This window comes from Drosophila melanogaster, chromosome 2L (genome assembly GCF_000001215.4).
Source record: "Drosophila melanogaster chromosome 2L".
Classification (NCBI taxonomy): domain Eukaryota; kingdom Metazoa; phylum Arthropoda; class Insecta; order Diptera; family Drosophilidae; genus Drosophila; species Drosophila melanogaster.
In genome coordinates, this window is record NT_033779.5 from 7,306,442 (window position 1) to 7,318,321 (window position 11,880).

The window sequence follows — 11,880 nt, forward strand, 5'->3', positions numbered from 1 at the left end:
AAGGAAACAGGCATATTAAAGAAACTTCTTGTTAATTGTTTCTAAATATTTATATTTATAGAGTAGCTAAATTTAGTTGCTATCGATTTAAGAATACTTTCATAGCCAAAAGCTAGAAGTTAAAAGTAGTAATACCACTTTTTCACCCATAAGCTAAAGATAAAACCCAAATTCAACAGTCGAAAATAATAGTTCAAAGCCTTTATTAGCCGAACAGTAAGCGTAACAAAATCACCATAAAAAACCAATCCCATAAATATCTTACAGAAATAGGCGAAAATATTGCGACAAATATGTATAATTAAATGTAGTCAAAGCTATGACGAAATTCATGAGGTTGCGCAAATAATCGGGCAATACAATCGATTACACCGAAAATGCCGGGCAGAGTTTTTCCATTTCCGCCATTTCTTATTGGGCCATGCTGGCTATATACCGCACACACACACACGCACGCACACTTCAAAGCGCAACACACAAGAAACGTTTACGAAGAGACAGGGAGAACGAACGATCACCGCGCCATATAGCGGTGCTCTTCTGGCGCACGCAGCTGCAATGCAGGAGTCAGGGTATAGCTCCACCCCACTCGCACACACACACCATCGGGCGGTCGTGTATGCGATCCGAAGACGAAGACCGACGATGCGATCGGATCGGGGATCTCGGGTCGCTGCTGACAAACGCAGAGTCGGACGAAAGAACGCACCGTGTGTTTCAGTTAAGCGTTGGCACTGAACCGGGCAACAATCTTCACTCCTCCGCTCGAAACGCCGCGATCGAACCGATCTATAACTAGCCATCTATAACTAGAGCGAGCCGAGTGTATTCTATCGAAACAGCCAAATTTACGATACAATATATATTTGTATATGCGTGGAAAACTTACAAGTTCTTGTTGTGTCCCATGATTGCCGTGTGATCCAGCGGAATTAATCGCACAAATATGAGCAGCAATATCGGCATACGCATGCTAATGATGATTATGCCTCATTTATAGTGCGCTAATTGAACGCGAAATTGCTCGATACATTCAATATAACCAAACCATTCGCAAACAAACAACAACTCGAAGGGAAGTATCTATCATACCCCGTGTGTCAGTGTGAGAGTGTGTGTGCCGTCGAACAGATAAACCCGATCAGCAATAATGGATATCAGCTATATCTTCGTCATCTGCCTGATGGCCCTGTGCAGCGGCGGCAGCAGTCTCAGCCAAGTCGAGGGCAAACAGAAATCCGGAAGGGGCCGGGGCTCCATGTGGTGGTAAGTTCATTGAATATTTTCCATTAAATTGGGCAATTAGCGGGCGGGCGAAAATAATATCTGCAAACACCAGCCGGGGAAAAATTGAAAAGCAGAAGTCAACGAACAACAACAAGGCACGCGCCGAAACATTTCGAGAAACATTTCCCACAGCAACAAACCTACAAAGCAAACAAAATCAAAAGAAAAAAAAAGTTTAAAGGTCTTGTGCGTCACGCACCAAATGCGGAAGCCACAAAATGCACACACACTTAAAACTGAAATAAAGCTTCGACTTCTTCTCAACTTCGTTCATCTTCTCGCCTGATGAAAGCAATTAAAAATTCTAAGCGCGCATTCAACTTTTACTTGGGATAAACTTTGTGTGTGTGTGACACAGTTTTAGATATGAATGGGGTTTTGGGTGAATGGCAGGGGAGCAATAAAGACTCGATAAGGAAGTCAAGACTTGGGGATCTACCGCAGAGATGCAACAACAGTTATTGATGAAGTAAATCAAGTTCGTTGCCTAAGTCTTTCGTTTGGCATGCGGAAAAATTGTTGATATGCATTTTACAAATTTATTGAAAGTGTAAATTGATCTAAAGTATTGTGAACGAATACGATTAAAATTAAACAACAAATGGTTTGTTTCGTTAAATACAAATTATTTACTAAGGCTTTTTAACCATTTTGGGACTAACTGATATTTGTCATTGATATTATTACCCAGCTCCCAGAGATTCCCCGGCTTTGATGAGTTGCTTGTTTGACTTTTATCATGTGCAAAACTTCAGCTAAGCCTTAATAACTTTTTATAACGGCATAAATTTCGGCCTGAACAATAAAAATCAACACAAATACATAAAAACACAACGACACAAATTGCGGCTACGACTTCGGATTGCCGTCGCATAAATCTCAGTTCGGGCCATCGATTTAATCCGCCTGGGAATTGAAATCGATTGGCAATCGCTGACCTGCGGATACCCACAGATGTTACACTTTCGATCAAGTTTTTATTTTATTTAAGTACTTTTATTAATTTTCGTTGCATTGCGCAACGTTCGGTTCCCACCGCAATCAGCATTCAATTGAATTGGCAATTAATTTGCATTCTCCGCTGCCTGTCAATAAACATTTGTTTATACTTGTTTATTGTTTGTTATGTGAAAAAATAAATGTATATATACGAGTTGTTGCTAATGAAGCGCAGAAAAAATATTATAAAGATCAACAATTGAAACAAGAAAATAAATTATGACAGGTCACAGAGAAGAAAAGCGTTAGCCGACAGGTGTCTGCAAATATTTGTCCATCCCCGTGTGAGTGTACCTAATTTATATATGCGTTTTCTGTGTGGTTTATGCTTGAGTAACGCCGGCAATTGACGTATACCGCCCAGAAACAACAAATATTCGAAATAGAAAAGACACAGAAAAGCCGCAAATGAAAAAACGAAAAAAAAGATACGCACTGCCAAAAGAAAAACAGCTCGATCTCAAGTCAAGTGGAAAGACACATAAGCCCCTGGAAAATATGACAAAAAAAATATCGTTCAGCTGGTGGAAATCCTCGTCCCCTTTATTCTTGTTCTCATAATTAGGCGAAAAACTCAGCCAAGCATTTAATAGTTTTGACAACCTCTTTCCGAAGATTGCTCTATTAACTTTCGGTTTTCTGGCTCATTTTCTTTCAGGGGCATTGCCAAGGTCGGCGAACCCAACAACATTACGCCCATCATGTACATGGACCCAGCGATCCACTCTACGTTGAGAAGGAAACAGCGACGCCTGGTCAGGGACAATCCCGGTGTACTGGGAGCCCTGGTCAAGGGCGCCAACTTGGCCATTAGCGAGTGCCAACACCAGTTCAGAAATCGCCGCTGGAACTGCTCGACGAGAAACTTCTCGAGGGGCAAAAATCTATTCGGCAAAATCGTTGATCGAGGTGAGCTAACTATATGATTTTTTCTTTATTAAAAATAACACTTCATTTAATAACTGCCGCAGTACTTGCAACTCACTTAAGACTCCTTTTACCATGGGAAATATGATCCACTGATCTATTCTTGGCAACGCCTTCTTTTTTGCCTTAGCTAGCTACTAGAAAACAAGGCTACCACACAAATTGCTTGCATAACCCAGCTCGAATCCAGTTTTTCCCTTTGACTGGCCCTTTATTTATGTTATGAAATGTCACTCCCCTGGACCTCTTCGGTATATGTATGTGGCGCTTGTTTGTTATTGTAATACGATCTGAGCACTTGGCAGCATGTATATATTTTGTATATGGGTTGACTACCCTTTTGAAGGGGCCACTTTCCCCTGGACGGACAATCGGATCGGATCGGGTCGGAGGAACAAAGAGTTGGCTCTGTGCTCGCTGCACTTGCTCCACTTGCGTTTCGGTTTCAGCGTGTTTATGCTAATGAGCACAAGTTGGCAGCACCACTGGAACCACTGAACCACTGTTGTCACTCACTCAGTCATTCAAATCAATCAAACGTGCTTGTCTTCTGGGAGTTTAGTTCGCCTGCTGCGCCAGCAAAATCCCAGGAGAACGGCCAGTTTTTCTTATATCAATGTAAACAAAAGTCGCGCATGCGCAGTTTTTGTCCTAGCGCGTTTTTAGCTGGAAATCCATACGACTCCCGCCCTCGCCTGCTGTTTTATTAGCTACTGTTTTGTCCTGTTTCCTGAGATCCTGCAACTGAAACTGAAACTACCTGATGTCCCTATATATATGTTCATAGTGGGCGTGGCAAGCGTCGCGTGGCTTCGATATTCCGATTACGCTGCGTCCGTCTGTCAACGGCAGCTGACTTTTATAGCCAGGCTCTTGACCTTATCAAGTTATTTTGACTCTCCGCCAACATCCTTTTTATGAGCTCTCGACATTTTATGGAGTACTTTAAAAGAAAAGGGAAATTATTGCCCTGGTGACAGCTTTTTATCGCAGCACTTTCATCGCTTTCCACAATCAAATTTTTAATGTATTTGCCGTGCCGTGCCCTTGGCCCTAATTAACACCTAGAGCGCACCATTAACACTTGGGGTTCGGAGTTGAGTCAGTGGCTTCCAAACTGCTGGAAACTGAAAGAAGTAGGAACCCTGCCAGCGGGGCATACCGAAATTCCTGTCTCTTGACTGGGTTCTCTTTTTTTTTTTTGTCGTTTTTAGTCCTAGGGCTGGCCTAACTTGTTTTCTAATTGGTGACACCTTGTCAATTTGCCACGCCACACGCTTTAACAGGCTGTCTCTATTAGTAAATTTTCGTTGGGTTCCTCGTACAGATCCCTTTTTGGCAATCATCAGTTCGTGACGAAGCCGCCCCGGGTGTCCCTGAGTCCCAGTGTCTCGCATATTCCTATGCCTATATTCCTGTGGGTTTTATATCAAGAGGTCTAAACTATTCCGGGAACTGCTGACGCTGCTGTCACTAAGCAGCTTAACCCCGAGATGAGCTGTACTCCCGGTTTTTGGTGCTGGGCTGAGGATCAGCAAGGCACCCTGCTTCTGATTTTCGTCCTGCTCTCAATTTCAATCAGCTCGAGCCACGCCCACTCGCAGCGGAAATCCGTTTTGGCAATTATATAAAACAGAAAGACAGAAACATATCGCATTACATGCGGAAATTTATTTTTTGGTTGCTCCATTTTGGCCACACCCTTTCTTTGCTTAATTGCTCAGGGTGCACCACCCCCGCTTTTTATTTTATATTTCGTATTTATTATCTTTTGTTCGCTATTTACACATAAAACGAGGAAAGCAAAGCCACAAAAGGAGAGTACGAAATGCAAACAACATTTCGCTTCCAAAAGGTAACGCGAATTCTTGCTAAGCTAATCATCAGAAAAAAAAAAAACAAAGTCACCAATGACTGTGTCACGCCCCTGAGTCCGCTCCTCCGCCCCCCGTTCCGATCCCTTCTCGCACCCCCGCCTCTGTGATTCCCATACCGTTTGCGCATGCGCCGACGTCTTATCGCGGCCCAAACATCTTGCACATATTTACACACAATTTACCTGTGTGCGCCTTCAATTTCGTTACATACGTGAAATTATTTAAGGAAAAACGAAACCACCAACGACAAACAAACAAACATTAACCGGGAATTGGAGGCTCACTTCGGTATAGTTTCGAAAAAATAAACCAAATTATTTCGTGGTCGAATTCCAGGAAATCGAAATCAAAAGCGGCAAAATTCCTAACACCAAGCGGAAGTTGTTTTCCGTGATACGGAGAGCGCTAGAATGTGTCAATCTTCAAGTGCAGACTACTCAATCACAGATGCGTCAATCAACACCTCAACGAAAATAAGTTAGGCAGTGATTTTTGTTGGGCTTGCTCCTTTCAAATTCTAAATGTTACTACTCATTTCAAATAGGGAAAGAGTTATTCATTTAATAATAAATACTACACTTGAAACGCTCTTCGCAACGCAACTGGAAATTCCAAACAAGGTTGACAAGACGCGCTACCCAGGAATTTTCAGCTACCTGACCGGCGGGACCATCCCTATATATATATCATATCTTGAGCTATGAACCGAGGCGAAACCACTTGAAAAATTATCTGCAACATGTAAATTCAATTTTCATTGTTCTTTATCTGTGATGGTCTCGCTCTCAGAGCAGAAACCGAAACAGAAACGGAGGCAGTTACTAAAAATAAAAAATAAATGTAAAGACCACAAGGGGAAACTGTCCACTCAAAATGGATTGTGCCGAGATGGGCCCAAAGTGTTAAGTTGGAATTTATAGTTGAGCGTTTAATCTGTGTCAGGTTTTGGTGCGTTCATCTCTCTTTTTCGCCGTGCCATCGTGGCATTGATAACTTGAAGTGTCATAATTGACCAGGCTTTGGAAGACAAGTGCCATTACTCATAACGAAAATTTCAACTCTTGCCCACGACGTCTCCGGCCATCACTTCACTTGGTCGAGATTGAGATCTTGTCTTGGTCGCGGTATTGGTCTTCGGTGCCAAGTGGAACACCCAGAAGGCGAAAATAATGACTGCACAGAGAAGAAAACTCATGAAATCAGCCATGTGGACATTCCACTCGCTTAAAAAATATTTCTGTATTTTAATTTTCTAAAAATATGTTACATTTGACTAACTAAAATATTTTATTTGTAATCATTCTAGGCTGCCGAGAGACGAGCTTCATTTACGCAATCACCAGCGCGGCGGTGACCCACTCGATTGCCAGGGCCTGCAGTGAAGGAACGATAGAGTCCTGCACCTGCGACTACAGCCACCAGTCGAGATCTCCACAAGCGAACCACCAGGCGGGCAGTGTGGCCGGCGTGCGGGATTGGGAGTGGGGCGGCTGCTCCGACAACATCGGATTCGGGTTCAAGTTCTCCCGGGAATTCGTCGATACCGGCGAGAGGGGTCGCAATCTGCGCGAGAAGATGAATCTGCACAACAACGAGGCGGGTCGAGCGGTAAGTTTAGATACCCAGCATTAATACACTGAGAAACGAATACAAATAGAGCCAAAATACTACTATACAATACTATAAGAAATGAGGTATGATTTGGCTTTATTTCATATGCTCTTTTCGCAGTGTACCTCGTAATAAGTAGTCCAAATGTTCGGTTTTAAGCCTGGCTGGGCGATTTACGACTGGAGCGCTAATAAAAACCAGCGACGACAATTTCCGTCCCCACAATTAATTGGAGCCGAACGCCAATTGGCCTAGCTTGTAGAGATTAGCGCTCTCTCTTTCGCTCCCCCTCCAGCTGTCTCTTTCATCCGAATGAGAATGTGGGGGGATTTCTGCACTCGTTTGCGCTTGTGTCGCTCGTATATTAACTCGTTGACAGCTTCCAGTTCCCCTCCACATGCAAGAAAATAGTAGGACTCTAGTTTTAGGGGTACAGTGGTCGAATGTTGAGAAAATTGTGATTATACAGAAATGTAAAAAGAGCTGTTTTCTTAATTACCGATAAATGAGTTTTAATGGTGGGATAATAGTTAGTTTTTCACATATTGCAATGGACTTTTTTGGCCTGACCAAACCACTGTGCACCGTCACTCCTGCTATCCATTTTAGTGGGGCGTAGAAAGTAGCACACTGCGCCAACATCCACTACATGCACTGTATCCAGCTAGAGTCGACCGATCCCTCCGGATCCGGGCCTAGTCCTCCGACGTTTTTGGGGAGGGAGCAGAGCCCACCGCCTGTGTTATTATTTTATTACTTGTTATGGGCCGCAGCTCCGTAATCATTGCGATCAGCATGATGATGATCATCGGGCTGCTGCGGCCGCTGCTAACCGAACTAACTGAGAAGGCCCCCAACTGCGTTGATTTCTTACTTTTGGTCCGCGCACAACAATTACAAACAGCAACTTCGGGGGGGACATGCAACAAGCGCACAGCAAGTTGCAACAACATTTATTGATTTTTAATAACTGCAACAACGTGGCAGGCGGGCCGCCAATCTCCCAGCCAGCCAGCCATCCCATCCAGCCATTCAGCCAGCAAAACGGCAAAAACAACCGGCCAAGAAAAAACAGCAAAATAATTAAGTGAAAAACATATTGCGAGTCGATACGCAAGAAGCCTAATAAAGTCATACTAATGAACAATCTCTCCCCGCTCTTTTCTCATCTACAGCACGTCCAAGCGGAGATGCGACAGGAGTGCAAATGCCATGGCATGTCCGGATCGTGTACAGTGAAGACCTGCTGGATGCGACTGGCCAACTTCCGTGTGATTGGCGACAATCTGAAGGCCCGCTTCGATGGAGCCACCCGCGTGCAAGTGACCAACAGTCTCCGGGCCACCAACGCTCTGGCCCCAGTTAGTCCGAATGCAGCCGGCTCGAATTCCGTGGGCTCCAACGGCCTGATTATTCCGCAGTCTGGTCTGGTCTACGGCGAGGAGGAGGAGCGTATGCTGAACGACCATATGCCGGACATCCTGCTAGAGAACAGCCACCCGATCAGCAAGATCCATCACCCGAACATGCCGTCGCCCAACAGTTTGCCCCAGGCTGGTCAAAGGGGCGGACGAAATGGACGTCGTCAGGGACGCAAGCATAATAGGTAAAGAATCACCACGATATTTTTTGTTAACAATCATAACTTCATTTCTTAAAAAAAACACAGCCTTAAAATTATAGTAATCTCACAAAATAGCATGTTTACTCATTACCTTCTTGTTTTGTTCCTTGCAGATATCACTTCCAACTGAACCCGCACAATCCCGAGCACAAGCCACCCGGCTCGAAGGACCTTGTCTATCTGGAGCCTTCGCCGAGCTTCTGCGAGAAGAACCTGCGGCAGGGCATCCTGGGAACCCATGGCCGCCAGTGCAATGAGACCTCGCTGGGCGTCGACGGCTGTGGGCTGATGTGCTGTGGGCGTGGCTATCGGCGAGACGAGGTCGTCGTTGTGGAGCGGTGCGCCTGCACCTTCCACTGGTGCTGCGAGGTGAAGTGCAAGCTGTGTCGGACCAAAAAGGTCATCTACACGTGTCTGTAAGGACACTGCCCGCCTCCAGCCCAGTCCCGTCCTCTGAAGCCGCCCTCTTCGTTCTTTGTATGTGTTATGTATTTTGTCTACGCTTAGCCTTTGTTATTAGCACCTTAAGAACCTAGACTATAGCCTAGTTAAAGATACGACTAACCGCCCCTGAAGTGTACCATGCAAAACCCTTTAAGCTCTCACTTTTTTTTTAGCAGTATTACACAAGGAATATTAACGAATAGATTTCAAGAAGAAGTGAGGAATACAACATGTGTTTGCCCAGTTTTTAGTCATGTAAGCCAGCTCCCAATCGAAGCAAAATATTTTGTAAATTACAAAGCCCCCATTTTTTGTACCCCTAGATAATAGTAATCGATTTAAAATACTTTAGTGTAGCTTAAAGTCTTCGAAGCGCGCCCCCTTTCTGCTGAATCCCTCCTCATGCTGTCGTTTAAAATCTTTTTAAATCATTGAAAACAAGACTGAAAATTCAAAAAGCGCGCAGCTCCTTCCTTCTCTCTAGCGAGCACTGCTTGAACTGCTTGCATACTGCTTTGGGCAGGACCAAAACGTATGCGAAGTGGACAGTATAATAGTTCGAGAAAATCGGTAACCAGGGCTGGAAAACATTTGGAATGCAACAGTAAAAATTCCACTATTGTTTTTCCATTTCCATGGTCATACAAAACAACAAATTCTTTTTTGTACATAAATAAGCTTAAATTAACTTTTAGTTTTAGATTAAATTCATACCAACCCCACGAAGTACAGAAAAAGATTTTAGTTGCTTGGAATTTATGAAATTTTGCACACGAAATATTTTTTTTTGTAAACACATTTAACTTAAACCACCCCATCCATGTAGGTATTACTAACTAATTAAATGCACTTAGCTGGCTAGTTAAACTAAGTATATAAATAGCTCGATATGAATATAATATTTAATTAATTTATACTAGCTCATAGACATTCAATTTTGTAAAGTATTAATGCGAAGGAAAACAAGAAACAAAAAAGCGAGCAGAAAAATGCGAATGCAATCGAAAACAAATCAATAAAAAAAAAACACAAAACGACAATGAGTAAAAAATTACAAAAAATAAAAGCCAAGTGGAATTCATTGGTACGGGCTGTTGTTGCTGGGGCAATTATTTGGACCATGTGTGGGGCAATTAGCTGGTATCCGGGGAGGTGGAGTGGGGGGGCAGGGACAGGGGCACGGGCACGGGTCAGGGTCGCCGATCTGCTCTGAGGCATTTCAATATTTGATTTAAGCCAGCTCGCGGTGGCAGCAGCAGCGGCATCGCCAGTGGCAGTTTCCCAAGCGCATTTTTTTGCTCTTGCAGCAACTGTCAAGCTGGGCAGCTACAGAAAGCAGAAACAACTGCTGCAACAAGCAGCGACAGTTGCATCTTTTGTATATCGTCGGCAAAAGTCGGCGGATAAACCCCCCTGGCTCAGCACCGCCCCTCCTTCGACGCCCATGCCAGCTGACAATGCGAACGACAATTCCGCGCTGTCAGCGGCCAGCCATCGAATGCGGCTTTCAAGTTTTAGCGACTCAGGATTGAGGATGTGGATGTGGACGCGGATGAGGTTCAGCTTGAGGTTGAGGCAGATCTTCGGCGCTGGACGATCGCGACATGCAATTGCCGGCCCAACTATGCAACCTGACATCCGACAGATCTAGACGAGAGCAGGCGGTAGAGATAAACCTAAGCCTGGATGTGGCTCACATTGATCCTGATTTCAGCTACTGATCTGCAGATGAAGATGAACCTGGTACTAGAGCTGGAGCCGAAGCTGGCGACCCAGGCTAGCTAAACACACTATCGCCGGAACAAAAAAAGTGATCGTGCTACATGTGTCCACTCTGCTTGACAGTTTTGTTTCGCCTTTTCTTATTGCTACGGGTGGGAAAACAATTTTTCGTCCAGAAAGCGGGATTCCATCGAGATGTTTGATTAGCTCGAGATTTCTCTGAGACCTTGAGCTGAGTGATCTTTATCTAATTGCTCGCCATTACCAAGGCTAACACTATCTTACGTCGCACTATCGAAACACGCCTGTTTAAAATGTTATAGTATTCCCCCACATTCGAAGATGGATTTCTCGCTTCTGACATCATTTGGTTTCCATGTACCTTAACCCACTTCATTCCCATTCCCCATTATGCCACTTGTAATTAGAGAATATATTCCAAATGGCCGGCAAATGATTCACAATCTGTTGACTCCAACGATGCACTGAGAAATAAGTTATTTCATAATTGGACCACATTTCTTGGTATATTATTATTGTTATATTACTTTAGCAATATTTGCTGTTAAATTCAAATGTTGTACTTTAGTAACACTAAGTGCATTCAATTTCTGATGGAGTAACGTTGATACGTTTTTCTCAGTGGAGCACAAAGACAGCCCATTGGGTCTATTGGCATTATTGGGCATCTCATAACCCCTGGGGGCACACAGTACGCCCAGTTAGAGAGTGATGTGCCATTGTTGTTATTTAGTTGGCACCGCGAGGCGACAATTGTTGTCTCCAATGAGTCGTTGTCCTGGTGTGTTGTCGCTGTCTGGTCCGAGGAGACATTGCTCCTAATCAATAAAACTAACGAGAGGATTAAGATTATGTTGGCATGGAGTGCTGTTGCACTTATTGTGGCTATTGCCATTGCGTCCGACCAAAAGCGGCGCACGCTCCTCCCAAAAATGGTCTGGCGGCCTAATGAATTGCGAGTCGCCAGCGTCGTCCACTATAAGCAGCCTGTCCAGCATACAAAATTTAAAAAAAAATCGGAAGAAAGGCGAACTTAATGAGTGGAAGCCGAAGTACCCTATAATAATTAGAATGAAGATTTTTATAAAAAGTGTAAATAAAATGTTAAAAGTGTTTGATTTATGTATATATTATTATTAATATGAAATACAACCCATTGCTAATATTTGTTGCTCACTATAACATTAATATATAATTTCAATAGGAACACCTAATTTAATGGGCTACTGCTTACTATGGGCCCAAAGTGACATACCCGCTGGAAGAGTTCGATGAAAGGAAATGAAGGAAAGAAGATCGGCCCACGAAAAAAAAGCGGATCGGGATCCCCATGTCGGTCATCGTCATCTTCCTCCACTCGGTCGTCAA

At 43.8% G+C, this 11,880-nt stretch overlaps 1 protein-coding gene across 1 annotated transcript; it reads left to right on the top strand.

Annotated features, from left to right (window-relative positions):
- Positions 1-717: 717 nt before the first annotated feature.
- Positions 718-9,824, top strand: wg (wingless). The gene is made up of 5 exons (NM_078778.5): positions 718-1,266; positions 2,945-3,195; positions 6,397-6,698; positions 7,877-8,307; positions 8,439-9,824. Exons 1-5 carry the CDS (start codon positions 1,151-1,153, stop codon positions 8,743-8,745), a joined length of 1,407 nt encoding a protein of 468 aa, NP_523502.1. The 5' UTR covers positions 718-1,150; the 3' UTR covers positions 8,746-9,824.
- The last annotated feature ends 2,056 nt before the right edge of the window (positions 9,825-11,880 follow it).